At 40.1% G+C, this 23,231-nt stretch overlaps 1 protein-coding gene and 1 pseudogene across 1 annotated transcript; one reads left to right on the top strand and one right to left on the bottom strand.

Moving 5' to 3' along the window:
* Window positions 1–171: 171 nt before the first annotated feature.
* On the bottom strand, window positions 172–2,442 carry LOC145566420 (uncharacterized). The gene is made up of 2 exons (XM_081625846.1): window positions 689–2,442; window positions 172–577 (listed from the first exon to the last, which is right to left on the bottom strand). The coding sequence occupies exons 1-2, from the start codon at window positions 2,440–2,442 to the stop codon at window positions 172–174; spliced, it is 2,160 nt and encodes a 719-aa protein (XP_081481972.1).
* A 4,206-nt stretch (window positions 2,443–6,648) lies between these two features.
* LOC145569620 (small nucleolar RNA R71) lies at window positions 6,649–6,747 on the top strand (annotated as a pseudogene).
* Window positions 6,748–23,231: the final 16,484 nt, after the last annotated feature.

The raw sequence follows: 23,231 nt of genomic DNA, 5'->3' as shown, positions 1-23,231 counted from the left end.
ACTTTTCTTCAGAAATGATATAGTTTTAAATGTGTTGCGTTCCAGCTTCGCTGCACGTCTTTTCCTTCTGCATCCCTGAGTCTGTATGCTCCATTACCTACTACCTTAGTGATTTCATAGGGTCCTTCCCAGTTGGGTGCTAGCTTTCCTGCATTGACTTCTCTGGTGTTTTCATATACCTTCTTGAGAACCCAATCTCCTAGCTTGAAGACTTTGATTCTGACATTCTTGTTGAAGGATCTTGCCACTTCCTGCTGATATGCTGCCATTCTCATTTGTGCGTCTTCCCTGAGTTCCTCTACTGTGTCTAAGTTGTGAATTAGTTCTGCTTGGTTTCTTTCTTCTGTCATTAGCCCGTACCTTGTTGTAGGTACTCTCTGTTGGGATTACTGCTTCACATCCGTACACCAGTGAGAAAGGGGTATGACCAGTAGCGCCTTTAGGAGTTGTTCTGTCTGCCCACAATATGTTGGGTAGCTCATCTGCCCATTTTCCTTTGGCTCCTTCCAGCCTTTTCTTCATGTTGCCTATAAGAACTTTGTTGCTTGATTCTGCCTGTCCGTTTGCCTGTGGGTACCTTGGTGTAGATGTGATAAGGGAGATGTTCCATTCTTTACAGAACTTGGTGGTTTTGTTGCTGATGAATTGGGACCCATTGTCTGTAATGATCTCTGCTGGTACTCCGAACCTGCTTAGAATGTTCCTCTTTATGAATGAGATGACGTGCTTATCCTTGATTTCCTTGTATGCTTCTGCTTCAATCCACTTGGAGAAGTAGTCTGTCATTGCTAAGAAGTACACTCTCTGTCCTGATGACGGGGGTAGCTTTACTATATCCATTCCCCACTTCATGAATGGCCAAGGTGTCAACGTTGGGTGTAATTCTTCTGATGGCTTGTGTGTCAAGGGCGCATGTTTTTGGCATGCTAGGCATTTCTTAGCGAACTCTGCTGCGTCCTTCCTCATGTTGGGCCAGTAGTATCCCATTCTAAGTGCTCTGTTGGCTAGATTCCTTCCTCCGGAGTGATTTCCGCATTCTCCACTGTGCAGTAAGACTTGCTGGGCTTCTTTTCCTTCCAGGCATCTTAAGAAAGGTCCTGCTGCAGACTTCTTGAAGAGTACGTTGCTGATCAGGCAGTACTTGGAGGCTTTCTGAGCGAATGCTTGAGCTGCTTCTTTCCCTGTTGGTTTCGTGTTGCCCAAGAGGTATTCTTTCAGAGGCGTTGTCCAACTGTTGTCTTCTTCTTCTGTAGGGCTTGCTTGAATTTCGTAGACACTCATGGTTGACTCTTTCTCTATGGCTAGTGAGAGTACGTGTACTAGTGGGATTGCTCCAAATTCTTCTGGATTGATGTTTGACCCCAAATTTGCCAGTGCGTCTGCTTCGGTGTTCAGGTTTCGGGGTACTTGTTCTATCTTGAACTCCTTGAACTCTTTGATGAGCTTCTTTGTGACTTCTAGGTAGGCAATCATTCTAGTATCTTTTGCTGCATACTGCCTGTTGACTTGGTTTACCATGAGTAAAGAATCAGAAATTACTTCCAGGTGTTGTATTTTCATGTCCTTTGCAACGGTTAGCCCTGTGATTAGTGCTTCATATTCAGCTTCATTGTTGGTAGCCTTGAAGTTACACCTTATTGCCTGTGCTATCTTGTCTCCTTGGGGTGATGTCAGTACCACTCCTAAGCCTACTCCGCGTATGTTTGCTGCACCATCTGTATGGAGTGTCCATTTCTGCGCAGCTTTTGGTTCCTGTAGTGCCAGTACTTCTTTCTGCGCTTCTGCTTCAAGGGTAGGGCTGAAGTCTGCTACGAAGTCTGCCAAGGCTTGAGATTTGACCGCCGTCCTGGGTTCGTACTGTATGTCGTACCTGCTCAGATGTAGGGCCCATTTCTCCATCCTTCCTGACATTTCTGGCTTTCTCACGATAGCTCTGATGGGATAGTTGGTTCGTACTTGTATGGAATGGCTCTCGAAGTATGGACGTAACTTTACTGAAGCAGTGAACAAGGCTAAAATGATTTTTTCTAGTGATGCATACCTTGTTTCCGCACTGAGCAGGGTCTTGCTTACGTAGTAGATTGGAAATTGTTCCTTTTCTTCCTCTCTTGTGAGAACTGCACTGACCGTCCCTTCAGATACTGCAAGGTATAGCTGGAGTGGTTCTCCTTCTTTGGGCTTGGAGAGAATCAACGGGTTGGCTAGGTATTCTTTCAGCTTCTGGAATGCTTCATCGTGTTCCTGTTCCCACTTGAACTCCTTGTTCTTTTTCAGTACCTCGTAGAAAGCTCTGTTCTTTTCTGAAGACTTTGAGATGAACCTGTTCAGTGCTGCGATTTTTCCTGTTAAGCTCTGTACATCCTTCTTGGATTTTGGTCGCTCCAGATCTAGGATGGCTTTGACTTGTTCCGGACTGGCTTCTATTCTCCTTTGTGTAACCATGTATCACAAGAACCTTCCTGATTGTACTCCAAATGTGCATTTTGTGGGATTTAGCTTCATACCGTATTGTTTCAGGATGACGAATGCTTCTCTAAGGTCTCTGACGTGATCTTCTGCTTTCTTGGATTTAACTACCATATCGTCTATGTAACTTCCATTGTGTTTCCAATTTGTTCTTCAAACATCTTGTTTACCAACCTTTGGTACGTTGCTCCTGCATTCTTCAATCCAAAAGGCATCACCTTGTAGCAGTATATTCCTTGACTGGTAATGAAGGCTGTCTTCTCTTGATCATCCTTGTGCATGAGGATCTGGTTGTAACCACTGTAGGCGTCCATAAAGGATAGCAACTCGTGTCCTAATGTGGCATCTACCATGGCATCGACATGCGGTAAAGGGAATGGGTCTTTTGGGTAAGCTTTGTTGATGTCTGTAAAGTATATGCAGATTCGCCATTTCCCATTCTTCTTCCTTACTACCACCACGTTGGCAAGCCATTCTGGGTACTTTACCTCTCTGATCTTCCCCGTTTTCAATAGGTTTTGAATTTCTTCGTTGATGATCTTGTTCCTTTCTAGCGCGAATTTCCTTCTTGTTTGCTTCACTGGTGTATGCATTGGATCAACGTTTAACTTGTGGGTGATAACCTTTGTGGAAATGCCTTTCATGTCTTCATGGGTCCAAGCAAACACATCTTTCTCTTCTTCTAGGAAATTGTAAATTTGTTGTCTGAGTTCCGCTTTCAGCTCTGATCCTATTCTGACTTTTTGATCTGGATGTATGGGGTTCAGCTGGACTTCTGTAGCTTCTTGCTCCTCTGATATGCTTAATTTCTCTTGGCCCAGCTGACCCTCTGGTTGCTATGCTGAACTTTTCTCTGCAGATGTTGCCTTCAATGCTATCTTGTAACATTCTTTGGCTTCTTTAGGATTTCCTCAGATGTCTTGAATTCCCCACCTAGTAGGAAACTTAATGACTTGATGGTACGTAGAGGGGATAGCTTTCATCTCATGTATCCAGGGTCAAATTGTGAGGAATTTGTAGTGGAGAAAGATTTGTGAGTGATTTTGAGTAAGAATGTAGTGATTTTGGTGAGGATTTGAGTGTTTTTGGATGATGAATGAGGGTGGAGGAGTGCACACAAAGGAGGGTTTGAATGAGGGTATGAGTGAGGAAGATGAGGGAAGTGAGAAAATGAGGGGAAAAAGGAGGAAGAAGAAGATAAATGCACGTCCAGCATCTGTGCGGCTGCACAGCACTGATGTGCGCCCGTACACACAGGCTGTGTGCCCGCACATGCCTCGTGTGCGGCCGCACATCCCTGTGCGTGCTCCTTCCTTTTTTTTTCTCAAAGATTTGATACTTACTGCCTATTTGGGTGCGCACATGAATCATGATGGTGATGAGGAACATCATAGGCAGTAGCTAAAATCATTTTCAAAGTCCTCAAAGTTGAAAATTCATGTGCACACCACAAAAATTCACTAAGTATCAATTTCCTCCAACTTTCAAAATATGAAATTCCTATCTTACCTCTCTAAAATTCTTACCCTTTTACCTCAAATTTCGACTAGAATCGAACAAAATATGATTTGTGCCATGAACACCTTCCATCCATCATGCATATTTGTTGAATTCCAATCCCACAAACGGACATCCTAAAAATCCAAATAAAGAGAAAAGTAAAAGAAAAGACAAAGTAATAAAAGAAACAAAAATGAGAAAATTCAAAAATCAAAGAGAAAGGTTAGAAACTCCGGGTTGCCTCCCGGGAAGCGCTTGCTTAAGGTCCTAAGCTCGACCCTTCCTCCTAATCATGGAGGATCAAAGAACACCACCTTCTTCAAGGTGGTTGATAGAGCAAATTCTTCTTCAACCTTGGGCAACTTCTCATTAATGCTTGATGAAACTCTCACAAAATTCTTTTCAAATTCTTCTTTTTCACTTCTCAACTTCTTCCTTTTCCTTGTTTTCTTCGAGTCACGGGCCTTTTTCTTCGGCTTGACTTCAACATCCTTAATCATGGAGGCTTTCTCTTCCTCATGAGAATTAAGCTTGAACCAATTTGGAAAACCAATATCTTTCTCATCCTTTGGCTTTTGAATCACAAATTCTTCTTCACTAACGTCATTAATACTTGCACAAACATCATCAACAATCTCAAAAACATTGTTAGTAGAAGAATCAATCATGCACATACCATCAATGGAACGAGAAAGACTAGCACATGCGATATCTTGGACACAAGATAAAGACTCATGCATTGGTTTTATCTTAAAACTCTCTTCTAATTTCCCACACCTCAAAGTAATTTGACCTCCTTTGACATCTATTAAAGCTCCCGAGGTAGCTAAGAAAGGTCTCCCTAAGATGATTGGAATATGTTCATCCTCCTCAATCTCTAGAACAACAAAATCCACCGGAAAAACAAACTCTCCAATCCTTAAGGGGACATCATCAATTCTTCCCTTAGGAAGCTTAATAGAACGGTCGGCCAATTGAAGTGTTATCTTGGACGGTTGAAGCTCACCTAGATCAAGCCTTTCGAAGACCGAGAAAGGCATAATGCTAACACTAGCACCAAGGTCACACAAAGCATTTTCAAAAACCATTTCCTTAATTCGACAAGGGATTGAAAAATTCCCCGGATCCTCCATCTTCTTCGGAAGTTCACCATGGATAAGAGCACTAAAGCACTTCCCTCCTTCCACCGAACTACCCTCATCAAAATCCTCTCTCTCTTTTAAGATCTCCTTAACAAACTTGGAGTACTTAGGCATGTCGGGAATTGGTTCGGTAGCGGGTGTAGAATCATGAACATCCTTAAAAGCTTCAAGGAACTTCCCAAATTGCTCATCCATTTTGAATCTCAAATATTTTTGGGGATATGGTAGATCGGGAAATCTCTATATCTCACTCATCTTTTCACCAACACACTCTTCTCTTTTGTCAACCTCACAATAGATTTCCTTAGACTCAACCCTTTCCACTTCATTCTCCTTAGCACCACTCTCATCTCTTCCCTCTTTTGAACAAGAAACTCCCTCATCAAAATCATTTCCACCACTTGTGGCAATAGAGTACACGGGTTTCTTTGGTTCAACACCTTGGGAAGGCAAAGATGAAGGACTAGCAAAATCCTTAATAGTGCTTGCTAATTGAGTAATTTGAGTCTCAAGCATCTTATTGTGGGTCATCATCTCATTGAATTTCTTATCACTAACCGCCATATAGGTGTTAATGATCTTGGTTTGATTATCAATCAACTCTTCCAAGGTTGTCTTAGGAGAAGAAGGTTGTGAATAGGAATTTTCATTTTGAGTCTTTGGAACAAAACCGGGTGGGGGACCTCTTTGAGCATTGTTTTGAAAATTTCCCCTTCCTTGGTTGTTCCAATTACTCCTATTTTGATTTGAACCATAACCTTGATTATGGTTACCGCCACCATGATTATGGTTTCCATTACCTTGGTTATGATTTACATAACCTTGGTTTTGATTACCATAATTATGATTTTGATTACCATAGTTTTGGCTTTGATTTTGGCTACTATAACCTTGGTTATGGTTACCACGAGAACCTTGATTCCCTTGGTTCCTATAACCACCATTATGATTATAGTTGTCAAAATTGCCTTGGTTTTGGTAATTCCTATTCCATTGTCCTTTTTGATTATCAAACCTTTGAACATTGTTGTTTGACACAAAATTAACATGTTCACACTCATTGTTGTCAAATTCATCAACACATTCATTAGGACAAACACTAGATTCATGATCATACGATCCACATGCATCACAAAACAAGCAACCCAAAGGCATATTATGTGAAGAGGGAGGGGGTTGAGAGTTAGAAGGAGTACCTCTCCCCTTAAATTGGGAGGGAAGATTAGAAGCTTGAGAAGAGGTAAAAGTGCTCTCCAACTTAGCTTTGATTGCGGTGACCTCCTTTCCTAAGTTTGTCATTTGGGAGGAAAGGTTGTTGATTGCATTGAGATGGTCCACCGAATACAATGAAGATTGCTTGCTTGAAGAGTCTCTCTCCCCATCTTGCCAATCCCTATAATATGTCACCACGTCCTCAATGATGTCCACAACTTCTTCTTCGGTTTTGTTCATGATAGGGCCCCCGGCCCCTCCATCAAGGCATGACTTGCCTTGGGGACTTAAACCGCCATAGAAGATTTGGATCACTTGGTATGTGGGGATTCCGTGGTGAGGGCACTCCCTTTGATACTCTTTGAATCTCTCCCATGCTTCATAAAGGCTTTCACTCGGCCTTTGCTTGAACCCTTGAATCAAGGCTCTTGCCTCAGCCGTCTTCTTTTGGGGATAGAAACGGGACAAGAAAGCCTTTGTAACATCATCCCAAGTTCTCAAGGAGTTGGGCTTCACTTCCTTGTCTAGCCACTCCAAAGATCTTCCTAATAGAGAGAAAGGGAACAACTTGAGGCGGATGAATTCTTGAGAGACCCCCATTGACTTTGATAGTGTTGCAATATTTTTCAAATTCTTTCAAATGGTTCAATGGGCTCTCATTCTTAGCCCCACTATATTGCCTTCTCTCAATCAAGGTGATCATTGCCGGCCGGATTTCGAAGTCATTTGCCGGGGTAGTAGGTGGAGCTATTCCACTCTCAAACCTATATGCCCCGGGCACTCCAAGCTCCTTCAAGGCTATTCTAGGATTTTCACCCATTCCTTGTTCTTCTTGAATTTCTTCTTCACTTGAAGAGCTATAAGCCAAGGACCTATTATCCACTCTTCTTCTTGAAAGAGTCCTCTCAATTTCCGGATCAAGGGGAACAAGGGGACGATCACGGGTTCTATGCATGCAAAACTCACACAAAAATGTTAGTAGCACGGCTACAAATGTAGCCTAGAGAAACAAAATCTTTTTGTATTTTATCAAAATGAAATAGACTCAAAAACAACATACACTCAAGCACCATTCCCCGGCAACGGCGCCATTTTGATGGGACGGAGAATGGTAGGTCGTTGGGCTACCGCCCCACCCTATCAAACAAAATTTGTAACTTAACTAACCCCTATTTAGCATAGTGGCAAGTCAAGGTCGAACCCAAGGGAATGGATATCAAGTGCACGAAGTCTAGATCAAGCTATTTCGGAATCAAGAAGGGGTTTGAGGTAGAAGTAAAGCTAACTAGGTATGCAAACTTGTATTAAATCAATCTAAGACACTAGGGCAATGGATCCACATGCAATCATAATGGAAACGGTAATTTGGGAGGTCAAACCGACTAAGTCAAGCGATATGAAGGAAAATAATCATGTATCCAAAAGAGCATACTAAGGTGGTTCACCTAGAGGTCTAACTAGCGTCAACTACGCTAAACACTAACTAGGGAACGTCACAAAGCACCTCAATCGTGAAATTGCAAGTTCACTAATCAATGGTCCGTATCATAGCAAGCTTACAATGCAATCTAGTGTATTAATCAAAGATGGCCAAACCTCAATTAATCACACACATGCACATGAAATATCAACCAAATTTAATCATATCATCAACTCCATCAATTATCCCCAAATTACACTATTCCATCATTCATACATGCTTCACCATCTCCCTAGCTAGGAAACTACTCACTAGCCATAGAAATGGAGATCAAAACTACTACATTCATCAAATTCATTATCAACATACTTGAATTCAAAGATTAAACCAACAATCAATCAAAATCAATCAAAATTCAATCAATAACCAAATCAATCATCAACAATATGAAAAACTAATGAAATCAACTAAAATCAAACTTGTATTGAAATCAAGAAGAAGATCCTTACAAAACTTTGATCCAAAGATCAAATACAATGAGGAATCCTTGAGCAATCACCAAAAATCATGAGTTTCTCTCTCTAGTTCTTGAGTTTCTCTCTCTAAAATTCTCCCAAAAACTAACTATCAAATTCAATCTAAAACTAAAACTTCCTTTTTTCCAAAAACAGGTAGAAATAACTATATATACAAAGGAGAGGTCGGTAATGACGCCCAAAAATAGACCCTCGTAAGTGCGGGCGCTCGAAGGAGTGTACCCAGGAATGTGCGCCCGCACACACCTGATGTGCGGCCGCACACGACAGATGTGCGGCCGCACACTCCTCAAGTGCGCCCGCACATAGCTGCAGCTTCCTCCTTTCTTCTTTGCCCTTGCTCACGAGGTGCACGCATCCTAGATGATGATGATGGAGGACAAGGTAGGCAGCAACTTCCTTGAATTTCTTGAAGAAAATGAGCCATGAGGAAGGCATAAACAAGACTTTGAAGCATGCTCCTTGAACCTCTCATTGACTTGAAACTTCTTGCACAAGCTTTAGGCATGAAAATCAATGGAAAACTATAGAAAGGAAGCCCGGGAATTCTTGGACAATCAATTACCACCTACAAGCAAAAGATAAAAAGCAAGTAAAAGAGAAAAATAACAAGTAAACTAGAAAAAGACATGAAAAAGAGAAACTAACTACAAAAAGCATAAAATGAAGAAAACAAGAATAAAACTAAGGAAAACTAAAGAAAAGAGAGATAAAATGAAATAAAAATCATCCAAAAAGGAACCAAATGAGTGCCAAAAATGTCACACATCAAGGGTCTTCCCAAAATCATGTTGTATGAAGACAGAGTGTCGATTATTAGGAACTTGACTTGTAGGTTGATCCCTTTTGCGTATGTTACCAATGTAATTTCTCCACTTGTCTTTTTGGTTTCCCCGCTGAATCCTACTAGCATTGTTGATTTGTTGACGATATTTTTCTCATCTATGTTCATGTGCTTCAGGGTGTCTAGCATGATAATATTTGCAGAGCTTCCATTGTCAACTAGGATTCGCTTGATCATGCAATTTCCAACCGGGAGTGAGATCACTAGATCATCATGATGACCTTCAACTGCATCGCTCTCTTCAAACATGATAGGGATGTCTATCTTGGATTTTTCCCTTTTATCTGGCTGCTCTTTGTTGCTTTCTTTTGCATGTCGCTTCACTGCTGAATATGTTAAACCGCATACTTCTGACCCTCCAGATATGAAGTAGATGGTTTTGACAATTGGAGGTGGGGGTGGAGGACCTCCTTGCTTGGACTCTCTATCCTTCCCTGAAGCTTTAGATCTATCTGACAAGAGTTCTTTGAGGTAACCCTTCTTCAGCAAGTATGCAGCTTCCTTTCTAAGCGCGACACATTCGTCCGTAGTGTGACCGATATCTGAATGGAAATTACACCATCTGGATGGATCCTTCTTCTCCCCAGGCCTATCACTCCTTCTAGGCCATTGAACTGTATCTCCCATCTTGTTTAAGGTCCTTATTACTCCTGTAGGGTTGACATTGAAGCAATACTCATGCAACTTGGGTGGGAGCTCAGGATCTTCCCTCCAATCAGAAAACTCTCCTTCGACAGCATTGACTGATCCTTCATCAAAGCGGGAACGCTGATACGGCTTGAATCGATGATCTCTCCTGGGGAAGTTGTTGTTCCTTCTTAACGGACGATCTTCATCCTTTCTGAGCTCTGGAGTCTTTCTTGCATATGCATCTTCCTCGAATCTGACTTGGGCCATTGCTTTAGCTTGTACATCTTCAAAGGTTGTGCATGGATATTTGGTTAATTCCTTGTAGAGCTCACTGTGATCTAGCAATCCTCTTCCGAACGCTTCAATGGTTGTAGGAGCATCGCACTTGTGTATTCCAATCTTTTCCCTGATGAACCTGTTAAGATAATCCCTCAAGGATTCACCATGTCTTTGCACAACACGGTATAAATCCGATGACTGCTTCTCTATTTTCCTGCTGCTGGCGAACCGGACCTTGAATAGGTTTACCATTCCTGCAAAAGATCGAATTGTCCCATTATCTAAATTAATGAACCAAGTTAAAGCTGGACCTGATAATGCGGCTCCAAAGCCTTTGCACATGATGGCCTCTCTGATGTCTCTAGGGATTGAGCTGGTCATCATCTTCTGCTTGTAGAGGGACACGTGCTCATCAGGGTCTGTTGTTCCATCATACATGGCCATGTTGGGTGTGCTGAACCTCTTTGGCACTTCTACCATGGCGATCTCTTCTGAGAAAGGAGACTCTATATAGCCATCTGACGCCTCTTCCTCCATGGGTTTTGGCATTCCAGGGATCTTGGCGATCTTGGCTTCGATTGCTTTGAGGTACTCTTTGACTACCTTCTTTATATTTCCCTCCTCAGATCCTTCTTGGCTACTCTGCTTAGGGGTTCCTGCATTCAAAGAGTCTAGATCTAGGGCTGTTTCCCTAGTGTTAGATCCTTTTTCCCCATTAGGGGTATGAAAAGTACCTGACATATCAAGCTGCATGGCTATACTTTCAGTGCTCTTTCTGGTATTAATGGTTTTAGAAGCGACTGATTGTATTTGGCTACGAAGGGCTTCATTTTGTTTGGTGAGATTGGTAAGCTTGGCTTCGGTTTGAACCTTTTGGGCCAACAGTGTTTCAATCTGGCTTTTTTGTTGGTCTAAGGTTTGACGGAATGCGTTCATTCCCTCATTGATTTCGGCCATGGTAAAGGGTACTTGGTGCCCAGACATGGTGTTTGTATTGGTTTTTTGGCGAATTGGTAGGTTAATTGATTATCAGCCCCACGGTGGGCGCCAAATTGTTTAGGCAAATCTCAACAAGGACATATGAGAATCTGCTAGGTTTGAGGAGTAATAACAATCATACTACCAAAAGCATATAAATTAACAATAAAGCAATAATAAAGCAATTGATAGGCAATGAACAAACAATAAACAAACAGAATGAACTCTATTGTGAAAAGAGAATAAGTTTAGAGATACAATACTGAATAAGGACAAGCCTCCTTCTTCAGTAGGGATGAAGCTCCGTAGGTAAATGCAGAGTAATTCTATTGTATTTAGAGTATATGTGCGTACATGAATGTTTAAAATGTCTAATTACACTTATTTATACCTAGGGATCTCTAGGGTTTACAAATATATTCGGAATATATTTAAAATGAGGAAGATCCTCTTGATTTATCTTCTTCCCTGTTCTGTAGGTGTATCTTTGGCAAGTATCTCCTTGATTGATATCCTTGATGTTGCTTTCCTTGTTTGCTCCAATCAAGCCGTTTGCTTATTTTTGCTGGATTATTGATCTTGGATTGATGCCCTAAATGTAATGGGTCGTATTATAATACGGGCCCAACAATAAGTTGCTATCAAAATTGATTGAAAAATATTAAGCTTACCAACTGTATTGTAACAACAAGGTTCGTTGAAGACCCAATTGAATCCCACTCAGACCAGCAATGTGTTGAAAGTTCCTATACAATACAAAAACCAAACAATAATCAAAGAGTTTAGTATAATCAAGAATATAGTTGATGAATGAAATAAGGTAATAATAGTTATATCTAAAAACAGTGCGAACCTTGAAGAATTAGCATGCAAGGTGAAACTGTGAAATTGGAGAGTTCTAAGTCTAGCAAAACAAATTTGTATTTATTATATATATATATATATATATATATATATATATATTTGTCTTTTTTTTTTCCGATTTTTATATTATTTAAAGACTATAGGAAATGTATATACTTTTTTTTTTCTATATGACAAGTACTTTTCAATAATATAATAATCAAAAGTATTATAAGTTGGGAAAAAAAATTAATAATTATAATAAGCTTGGAAAACATATTGGACAAGCAATCAGAAGTTTAAGGGAAAAATTATGTAAAAGTACACTCTACATCAACTGTGTCAAATCACCTAACCTTCCTTTATGTAGTGTACAGTACTGTAGCATACTTGATAGAGCAGTGAATTTGCTATCAAATATATCATAAGTAAGTGGCGAAAAGCAATATTAAATACTGAAGGAATGATTAATATAGCCATGAATACTTGTTTATATATATATACAATGTAATAAAATCTTGGTATGACTTTATAATGACCAATAAATTTGAGTTGTTGTATGAGGCATAGTTGTAGCAAAACAATTCACCATAATTGTGGGTAAATATATTATTATTCAAATATTGGATTTTATTTAAAATCTAAGCAAAGTTTGATGGAGTTTAAGAGATTGACGTATGATTTGAAGGTCTTTGAACCAAATTTTGTGACCTAATACATAATTATTGGATAGAAGGAAATTGATCGTAATAGTTGTTAAATATATCATTCTTATTCGATTTCATTTAATATGATTTAATTAAGGATTAAGAAATGGTGACAAAGTATAAGAGATTGACGCATGATTAGAACCTCTTTGGACCAAATTTCGTAACACAATCAATGGTTATTGAAGTTAATTTGATTTATAATGATTAACCAAGCTTAACTGATTGACGCATGATCTGAAGGTCTTTGTACCGAATTCCATAACTCAGTAAATGATTATTAGAGGTAGGCAACTTCACACTAATAGTGGCTGAATATATAATTATTAACAATGTAATTAACTTGATTTCATTTGATTTCAAGATTAAGCAAGAGTTGACAAAGTATAAGAGATTGCGCATGATTTGGAGGTCTTATGACCCAACGGTTTATCCCAGTTGACAAAGTATAAGAGATTGCGCATGATTTGGAGGTCTTATGACCCAACGGTTTATCCCTATTGGAAATGTAAATGTACTAGACCTTGTTCCATATACATATCATATTATAAGTTGGTATAATAAGTGGCATTAAGTGTGATTGTAATAGTGCATTAGTTTTCTTAAATGGAAAACGCTATTGCTTTTTGAAAGTATAGTACAACTAAGTTTTAATTTACGGGGGGAATGATCTTGTCACACATTCAAATAGGAACTTTGAAATTGAGCAGGGCATCAAGGGAATTACCAGGAAGCTTACTGAAGATCAGAGAGACTTACTCTCACAGCCGTATACGAGAAGAGAAATCAAGAACGCCCTTTTTGCTATGAAGCCATGGAAAGCTCCGGGGCCTAATGGGATACCAGCCGGATTTTATCAAAAAAATTGGAGTTGGATACAAGATGATGTGATTGAGGCAATGCAATCAGCTCTTAAATCAGGTAACATCTTGAGAGAATTAAACTACACGAATATAGCTCTTATCCCGAAATATGATCACCCTGAAACAATGGATAAGCTTAGACCAATTGGCCTCTGCAATGTCACCTACAAGATCATTTCAAAATGCATTACAAACGGATTAAGGAAGGTGATTAATGAGTTGGTGGGTCATTTTCAAAATGCTTTTATCCCGGGTAGAGCTATTTCTGATAATATCTTAATTGCCCATGAATTGTTAGAAACAATTAGGAAATCCAAGAAGGGGGTTAAAGGTAAGCTAGCCATTAAAACGGACATGAGTAAAGCTTATGATAGGATTAAGTGGGATTTTCTTGAGGAAGTGTTATTTAAGTTCGGTTTACCTGACTTGATGATTAGAACGATCATGAACTGTGTGAGCTCAGTTTCCTTCTCTGTAATCATTAATGGCTTTCCTCAGAAAAAATTTTCTCCTAAGTGTGGCCTACGACAAGGGGACCCCCTATCCCCTTATCTTTTTATTCTCTGTATGGAGGGCTTGTCTGGATTAATTAAGATTGAGGAAGATAAGGGCAGCATTGTGGGGATTAGTGTGGCACAAAAAGCTCTAAAAATTAGCCACCTATTTTTTGCAGATGACACGGTTTTCTTCTTGCAAGGAAAAGACAGCAATGTGCAGGCCTTAAGTGAGGTCCTTGACACTTACTGTAAGGCCTCGGGACATGTGATCAATCAAGAGAAGTCAGTGTTATTATCTAGTCCTAACCTGGATGATAATGAGTCCATTAGATATAGTGAGCTGCTAGGAATTAAAAGGAGTAGTAAGTTTGGGATTTACCTAGGCATCCCAGCAGATTTTGGTGTGAATAAACAGCAGATTTTTGGTGGACTAGTTGACAGGATGAAAGAGAGATTAAATGCTTGGAACTCACTTTTCCTCTCCCATGCTGGTAGACTTACTCTCATTAAGTCTATCCTTTTAAGCTTGGGAACTTATGTTCTATCTGTCTTCAAATGCCCTGTAAATATTCTCAAGAAAATAAATAGCATAATTGCCAAATTCTGGTGGCTAGGAAACAAGATAGGCAAAGGTGTGTATTGGAGGAAATGGGCTCATCTCACTCAAATAAAAGAGAAGGGGGGATTGGGCACTTTGGATGCTCGTTTTTTCAACCAAGCTCTTCTTGCAAAGCAAGGGTGGCGAATCATTCATGACACAGATTCCCTGATCAGTAAGGTCTTTTGTCCTAAGTATGGGATTGATAAAAAATACTCTTTTTGATTATGCTTGGGAAAATAGGAAATCTGGTTCTTAGGGCTGGAAAGGTGTTAAGTGGGGTTTATAGATTCTAAAGCAAGGATGTGCGTGGTCCATAGGTGATGGGTGCTATGCAAAAATTCACCATCCTTGGGTAAATGGCAGGACACCTGAATGGAAGAATCAAAGTACCTACACAACTGAAAGAGTTAGCAGCCTTCGTAAAGAAAATGGGGAGTGGGACTTAGATAGGTGCAAGCTGTGGTTCTCAGAGGACACAATAAAAATGATTCATAACATTACTCCAATGGAAGCAGGTATTGAGGACTTAATAATATGGAAGGGAAATCATGGTGGATCCTACACTGTTAAAAGTGGTTATAGACTATTGTTTGATTCGAAGCATGACTCGGGGTCAAATCAGTTCCCAGAGAGTTCAAGTAATATCAATTGGAAGCGCTTCTGGAAATATGCTGGCACTCTAAAGCAGAAAAGGTGCAATTTGGGTATAAATGTGGCTTTCCAAGACAATATCCCAATTGCTGACTGGATTCACAATTGGCAAAGGATCCTTGGAGGAAAGGATGAGAGTATGGAGAGAAGCTATCAACTTTTCTTAGCAGGCTTTGAAAGCATATGGGAAGCCAGGAACAACCGGATTTTCAAGAACTCGAAGCTGAATCCATGGGCATTCATCAAAATAATGGAAAGCAGGGTGGTCATGACTATTAAAAAGAGGAATTCATGTGAGGACTACAGTGATCCAACCCAAATCCAAGTGTATGATAGTCCCCCAGGATTTGGTCCTAGTCGCATAGAAGAGAAGCGGTGAACAACAACCTGCTCCTAATTACTGGAACGGGAACTTGCAAGGCTATGAAGCTGGAGGTGTAGAAAGGGAAACGACATGGGAAGCATAGAAGCTGGTGCTGGTACCTGAGACTACTGAAGATATCTTGGACCAGGGTGAAGAGAGCTGTCACCAGGAGGGAGGAGCTACCAGCATACTTACTGCCATATACAAGGGTCTCAAGTCTGCACTAAGGAGCCACATCTGGCATCTGCAGGTCTGCTGTCAGGATGCTAGGGCTATTAAGTGGCTGCAAGGACAGAATACAGGAACTTAAAGTAATAGAATTTTGCTGCATAAAATTTCTTTTCTAATGCCTAACTTTCATTGTTTATCTGTAGGTGATCTAATCTTTGGGGAGTAAGTCCCTTTGTACTAGCTGTCAAAAAAAAATAAATAAAATAAAATAAAATAAAATAAAACAAAATAAATGAAAAAAAATTATATTTAGATTGAAAAGTAATTATAATAGTAATAATGTAACAATACAACTACATAATAATTATTGAAGCCCTGACTTTTCTTGTGGACAATCCATAACCCAAACTTTAGAAATCTAACTCCATCTTTTTAATAACAAAATCAACCACCCCAATTGACTTGTCATATGGGCTTGTTACACAGGCCACAAAAGAAAAGCAATGACAATAATCAGTGGGAACCAAAACATCTATAGTACCAACAAACCTTTTACAAGGGCATAACTGGAAAATCGATGTTCCTAAGCTACAGTGTCGTAACAACTGTTCATAAGCTACAATGAAGATATTGCTCATATTTATAGAAAGGGTTAAGGATACCACAAAACAATAATAAGCCTTTATAAATTGGAACATAAGTTTGAGCATCCGAAGGAATTATTTCAGGGTTGGTTTCTTGTGGCTTAGAGCTTGGTGCTGATAACGTGTTGTAAAATAAGGAGAAAATATAAGACATGAAGTGAGAATTAATCTGCGTGTTTAATCCACATAGTAGGGGATATATATACAGATACAATGTTAGGGTTTGCTTTAAGAATTATAAACCCTAGATCTAGAATGTTCCGGACAGTACAGGAATATATAGACATCCACAAATATTTCATAACACACCTACAATTATTGCTATTTTATTAGCAATTATAACCTACAGTTTTTATTTTTATTTTTATTTTTTATTTTACCACCAATTATTTTTTTAAAACATCAAAACTTTCCACCCTACATGACTCTCAACTCAAATGTGACGTCATGTGGGGCCCATTAACTACCTTTTCCCTCCCTTTCTTTCTTTCTCACTCGATTTCTCATTCTCATGTATTGTACTCCTCTCAAAATTGGGGAAAATGTTGACATGGATTTTGCTAAATATGTGCAAATATAAGTTGACTCTTGTCGTTATGTATAGTAAGCTTATGTCCTACAGAGTATATCTAATGACAAAAAAGCCCCTTACTTCCATTGTTATTTACCTGCACAATGAAAATTTCGATCCAATTCTAGGTAATTAAGGTAAGTTTTTTCTCTTTAAAATTTCTTAGTATTGAATTGAGACTCTTTTTTTCTATTTTTTTTTTTTTTGAAGGGAAGTATTGAATTGAGATTTAATTGTGAAATATGTTATTGAATGTTTGTCAAAAGAAATTAGATATCTTTTTATTTTTAATAAATTTTGAACTATTTCATTAGATAAATTATAGCAGCTTGTACACATTAGACCAGAAAATCAAAACAAATATACCAGAGGATGATTAAATTTTTTCAAAGATGAGATTTTTTTAATTTATTTGTTTTCGACAATAATTTATCACATAAAATTAACATTAGTTACGAAATATATTATTTGGCAAAAATATTACATAAGATCTACATATATGTAGATTCTTAACTGTATTTTAGTTGAATAAAAATAAAAAAGTTGACTAATAGTTAGTAGACTAATATTCTTAAGTACATTTTTAGTTCTTCAAAAAAAAAGTACAGTTTTAGTTAACTAATAATCTTGGATTTTATAGATTATAAGATTGTTCTATATTATGCAATATCATAATCTTTTCATAATTCTTTATTAGGAGTATATAATATTTATATTATCTTATTTCATATAATGTATATTTAATTTAGTTGATATATTTAGAGGTGAAAAATTAAGTAGGAAAATTTTTAACAACAGAGTGACACGTGTCAAGGTGTAGCTCAAGTGTCCTTTGTTTTAGTATAATTATAGGTATGGATAGATAGATAGATTGTAGGGTAGAATTGGACCTCATGAAAATAATGGGCTAATTAAATAAATGAAATGAACTAGGCTTTGTCTGTATGGGTATAAATCATAAAATGAACGTTCATAAAATAATTTGTGCTATAATAATTTTGACCCAAATTCATAATTTGAAACTTTTGGAATTTAATTCCGAAAAAATACAAATAACTATTATAAATAAAATAAAATAAAATTTATAAATTAATAAAAAAAATACGGGGGATCACAGGAAGGGCTGTTGGACTAGGCGGGGTTGGGTGGGTCTGGTGGACTAGGCGGGGTTGGGTGGGAAGGCTGCTGGACTAGGCGAGGTTGGGTGGGAGGGATGCTAGTAAGTTAGGTAAGGTGGTGGTGTGGTGGTGTTGATAATGGTGGAGCTGCTATTGAAGAGGTTAGGGAGGAGAGCTTAAGAAATAAAATTTACAAAAAATAATATAAACCGGCTAAATAGGTTATGGGTAAAAAGGATTATTTTGAGCAGATGGGGGGTCAAAGGTGGGATTGTTTTCGGGTTTTGAAAAGGTAGGATTGTTTTAAGCTAAAGTTGCAAAGGTGGGATTATTAGTTTCCATTTTTCCTATATTTTAATTAAGGTAATTTTGTAAAAGTATTTGCATGATAATTCTATTATTAATAATAATAATAATAATAAATGTTTTGGGTAAAAATACCCATGTCGAGTGGCCCTATTAGAAGGTGACACGTGTCACCCAAAGAGAGGTTCCAAGTGGACCAATCTCCCTTTGACAAGTGTCCCTCCTAGTGGTTGGAAAAAAAGACGGCCTTCCTGGCCCAATTCCAGAGAACGTCACAAAACGGCAGAGCCCATCCGTCCTAGGTTTCCTTAACCTAGGCAAGGGCACAATTCCCGATGACCCTATAAATAGGGAGATTTCCCCCATTTTTAGGGCACGTTCATTTATTATAACATACCTACATTCTCTTACATCAGAGAAATCACCTGATCTCGGAATCCGAGAAGATCTCACTTTTACCTTTTTCGCACTTTTTACCTTTCTCCGTACATATTCTAACTTGATCGCCGGATGCGGAGCTCCTGCCACCCGGAGTCTCCGTTATTTTGTAGGTACAGATAGAAGACTCCAGACTTAGTAACGTAACTCTCCCTAAGGACCAGAAAAACCCTAAAACATTTGGTGCCGTCTGTGGGGAAGGGATTAGAACCCTTGACCTTTGGTAGACAAGTTCATGTTCCAACCACTAAGCTACTAGTAAGTTTGCCCAATTCCCGAGAACGTCGCAAAACGGTGCAGCCCATCAGTCCTAGGTTTCCGTAACTAGGCAAGGGCACAATTCTCGATGACCCTATAAAAAGGGAGATTTCCCCCAATTCTAGGGCACGTTCATTTATTACAACATACCTACATTCTCTTACATAAGAGAAATCACCTGATCTCGGAATCCGAGAATATCTCACTTTTACCTTTCCGCACTTTTTACCTTTCTCCGTACACGTTCTAACTTTATCGTCGGAGGCGGAGCTCCTACCACCTGGAGTCTCCGTTATTTTGCAAGTACAGACAAAAGACTCCAGACTCAATGACGTAACTCTCCCTAAGTTTTCTAAGGCTCAGTCGGGGCACCCTGACCATCCTTCTCAGGTAGAAGTAGAGCAGAGTTCTCGGGAATGTTCTCTTCTTGCTCCTGTTCTCCGCCTGCATTCTTAACCGGCTCCTCCTCCTCCTCTTTAATCTCCTTGTTTGCCTAGGAGTCGAACGATTGCGGCTCTGGCTTGCCCTCTTCCCTAGCTGCCATGACCTCGTCAGCATACTGATAGGCCAAGGACCAGATGCAATACTCCTTTCCCGGATGTAGGACATCCCAGGCCATCTTCATGCGCTCAACACAGTCTGACTCGTTCTCCTCAATGAGATGGTCCTGCTCGGCTCTCAAGGTTGTTTTGAAGTTACTCTGAGCCACAGCCATCTCAATTTTCAGCCGGTCGACGTCTGCTCGGAGAGTTATGTTCTCCATGTCCGCCTGGGCATTCTTGAGAGCAGCCTCGAAGTCAGTAGCCTTCTTGTTGGAAATCTTCAAGGCAGCCGTCAGACGCCTTATGTTGTCCGCCTGCACCATTTCTAATGCTTTAGACTCAAGATCATTTATTGTATTTTGATATTGGGCAACGTTTGCGGAATCTTTTTTCCGCTTTATTGGCCCGCTTTACCTCTTCTTGCTTGCGAGCATACGGCTTCTTGAGCCTATCAACTCTCAACAAAGCCTATGAAAAACGGTGTGTTATGCGTGCAAGCGGAAATGTACTTGAGAAACTAAATGAAGATGTCATACCTCAGACAATAGGGCCAAGATCCGTTCAACATTGAACGTCTGTATGCTAGGGATGGCGTCCTTCTCTTTATTGGGGATGGCCCCAAGCATGGACTTGGTGTATTAATGCACATCCGACCATTGGGGGATTGATCTGCACCATAAGCAAGATTGGGTGAGTGAGCTATATAGGTGGCACCAATCTGCTGACGGCTACCTGACGATCCTTCAAACGTCTGCTGGGAGGGTGATTTCACCCACAGAGGTCAGCCCAACTCAAACGGAGTATCGAAAGGGTTAGCCATACCTTCAAGAATCTGAGGGCTATCATCGCCTGCAGTTGCTGCAGAACCGGCTACAGTCTTGGGTGGTTCGCCACCCTTCGGTACCACAAGGGCACTCGGCTTCTTCCCTAGATCAATGCCTAGGCCAAAGCCCTTCAAGCTGATGCTCTTTCCCCCGATGCTCAGGCGGCCCGGTTCAAACAAAAGATCAGGAGTCGTCTGAGTAGACGACACCCTTTGAGATTTTGCGGAGTTGGAGACATCGTCGTCTCGTGTCCGTTTGATCAGCTTAGTGAAGGACATAGGAGGCTCCTTGTTTCCACACTACAAAGGAAGTTGCTCATTAAGCATACACCCGGTAGAAATCGTCTCCATAGACAAACAAATTCAAGTATTCACAAAAGAACGGGCAAGTGCTTTTTACCTTGGCCTTTATCTGGGCCCTTACATTGTGCTTAAACCATAGGTGGATAAGAACGCCTCGTCTCTCAACCACTCATGTTTAGGTATCCAGTTCTTGGGAACGCTTATTACTTCCCCGGTTGAGAAAGTGTCTGTTGTAAGTTCAAAGAACCTCGCCTCTATGATTTTTTCGTAGTCCTCATCCAAGATAGCAGGGAAATTGCCCTTTTGACCCAAAAGGTAAGGTTTCTTGTTATACCAACGGAACTCATAGTTTTCCCGCCGTTTGGGGGCCGAAACCAGATAGAATCGGTTCTTCCAGTTATCCACTTAGACGGTTTATCTAAGGTCAATTGGTATTTGGGGTAAGTGGTTAAAGTGTACCATGCCTTCCAGCCGCCTGGGTTATGGCTAAGATAGTGCATATGGGAAAAGGCCTCCTAACCGGGGTGCAAGCCCTACATCTCGCAGGCGGCGACATAACCTAGAATGTTGACCCATGAGTTTGGGGGCAACTGCCAAACGCCTAAGTTATAACCCCACAAAATATCTTTCACAACATCATGCAGGGGGGACCGGAGACCAGCCAAAAATGTCGCCTCACAGCAGCTAAAATATTCGTTGGCGTTTGGTTGGTCGTCTTTCTAGGCAATGGTGCCTTTCTCAGGCGGCACTCGGATCTGATAATTCCTGCCAAGGGGCCGTTTGAGCTTAAAGTGCTCAAGGCCTTTTTCCATACTTTCTCTGTCTCTATCTGAGACATGGATCCGAAGGGGATCTCCTTAGTTGTTCCATTTTTTCCTCTCCCCAGCCTCGTTGTCCTCAAGCGGAGTAAGGGGGCCATCGCTGCTATCCTTAGAGCTAGACCCAAAGGCAGTGTTCAACCCGTCTCTCTCCTAAGAGACCTCCTCATCATCAGAACCTGAGGCAGAGGTGGCCTCTTCACAACTTCATCTTCGGGTTCCCTCTCTTGAGAGCTAGTAGTAGAGACGACCTCTTCACCGTCTTCATTTTCAGGCTCCCTCTCTTGAGAGCCAGTAGTAGAGACGACTTTTCACTGTCTCCCCCCTCAAACTCAGCTAGAATCCCATCACTGGGTGTGCTGGGCGTTCCAAGATGGAAGTCATCATATTGGTCAATCGAAATTTCTTCTCCATCAACCGATGAGACCTCATCAGATGGTACTTCCAACGTACCATCTCTCCTTCGCCTTCTGGTGGCCGTTTGTTTAGTTCGAGCCATTGTGTCCTGCATATACATAGAGACGGTCGGATTCGGGGATGTATGACAGGCTCAAATCGTATTCACCCAATCAAAAATAAAACCTAAATCCACTAACTATGTAGATAGGGAAGAAGGGTCGAACCACAGGGAAACAAGTCAATTTATTCCTAATTAATTAAAAGCAATCTAAATTATCAAGTAACCAAATTATTATTAAAAAGGTAATTAAACTACTAATAGTAAGAGGTAAATCAGTGAAAGAAAAGCCTAGGGCATAGGTTCACCAATAAACAATATTCCAGGGTAAAACATAACAATCAATCATCAATGCATCAATTAAACAGATCATAAAGGGCTTTCGCTACGTATTACAACCACAGAGTTAATTTACCGGTATTAAATCTCATCTCTTGAATCTCGACTTAACCATTTATAAATTAGTCCGCCTATTGAAACTAAGCCTAAACATCAATTCTCATCTCTCGAATCTCGAATCAATATTGCTAAACTCATACAATTAAATCTGGCCAAACCTAATTGCATACCATTAAATCAATCAATAGGAAAATAATTAAGCATTGACAATCAACGATCATAAATTACCCCTTCATATTATTTATTTGATCCTCATAAACCCTAGAAATAAAACTACTCACTCATAATTAAATCTAAACTAAATAAAACAATTAAATAAGCCATAAGAGAATAAAGAAATAAAATTGCTGAAATTAATAGAGAAGAAATCGTTACCAAAATCAATAGAACTACAAAGTTGAGCAAGAACAAAGTTGAGAGAATTTTTAGAGAAAGAAAAATAATCTAAGTAGAGAGAGAAAGTCTAAAAAAAAAGGGATTTCGTTCTAAAATCGTACTTAAACAACTCTAAAAAAAATCCTAATTAAAAACTAAGAATTCGGCAAATCTGAACCCTTAAAAACACGCGCCCGATCGGGCGAAGGGCCGCCCGATCGGGCCCGCCTTTTTCTTCGCAACTCTCCTGGGTAGCCCCGCCCGATCGGGCTAATGCTCACCCGATCGGGCGCGCCTTTCCTGATGCCTCTGACTACGCGCCCGCCCGATCGGGCGTAAGCTTGCCCGATCGGGCCCGATCTCTTCCTCGAGGCTTGGACTTCGATTGGGCTTGATTCTTCGGCCCAATCTGGATTTCCTCTTCGGGTCTTGAATACTTGGTCCAAATGCCCCGGTATCACTCACTGAGCTCTAA

The sequence above is a fragment of the Chenopodium album genome, chromosome 11 (genome assembly GCF_948465745.1).
Source record: "Chenopodium album chromosome 11, dcCheAlbu1.1, whole genome shotgun sequence".
NCBI classification, from domain to species: Eukaryota; Viridiplantae; Streptophyta; class Magnoliopsida; order Caryophyllales; family Amaranthaceae; genus Chenopodium; species Chenopodium album.
This window is presented reverse-complemented; position numbering and strand designations above follow the sequence as displayed.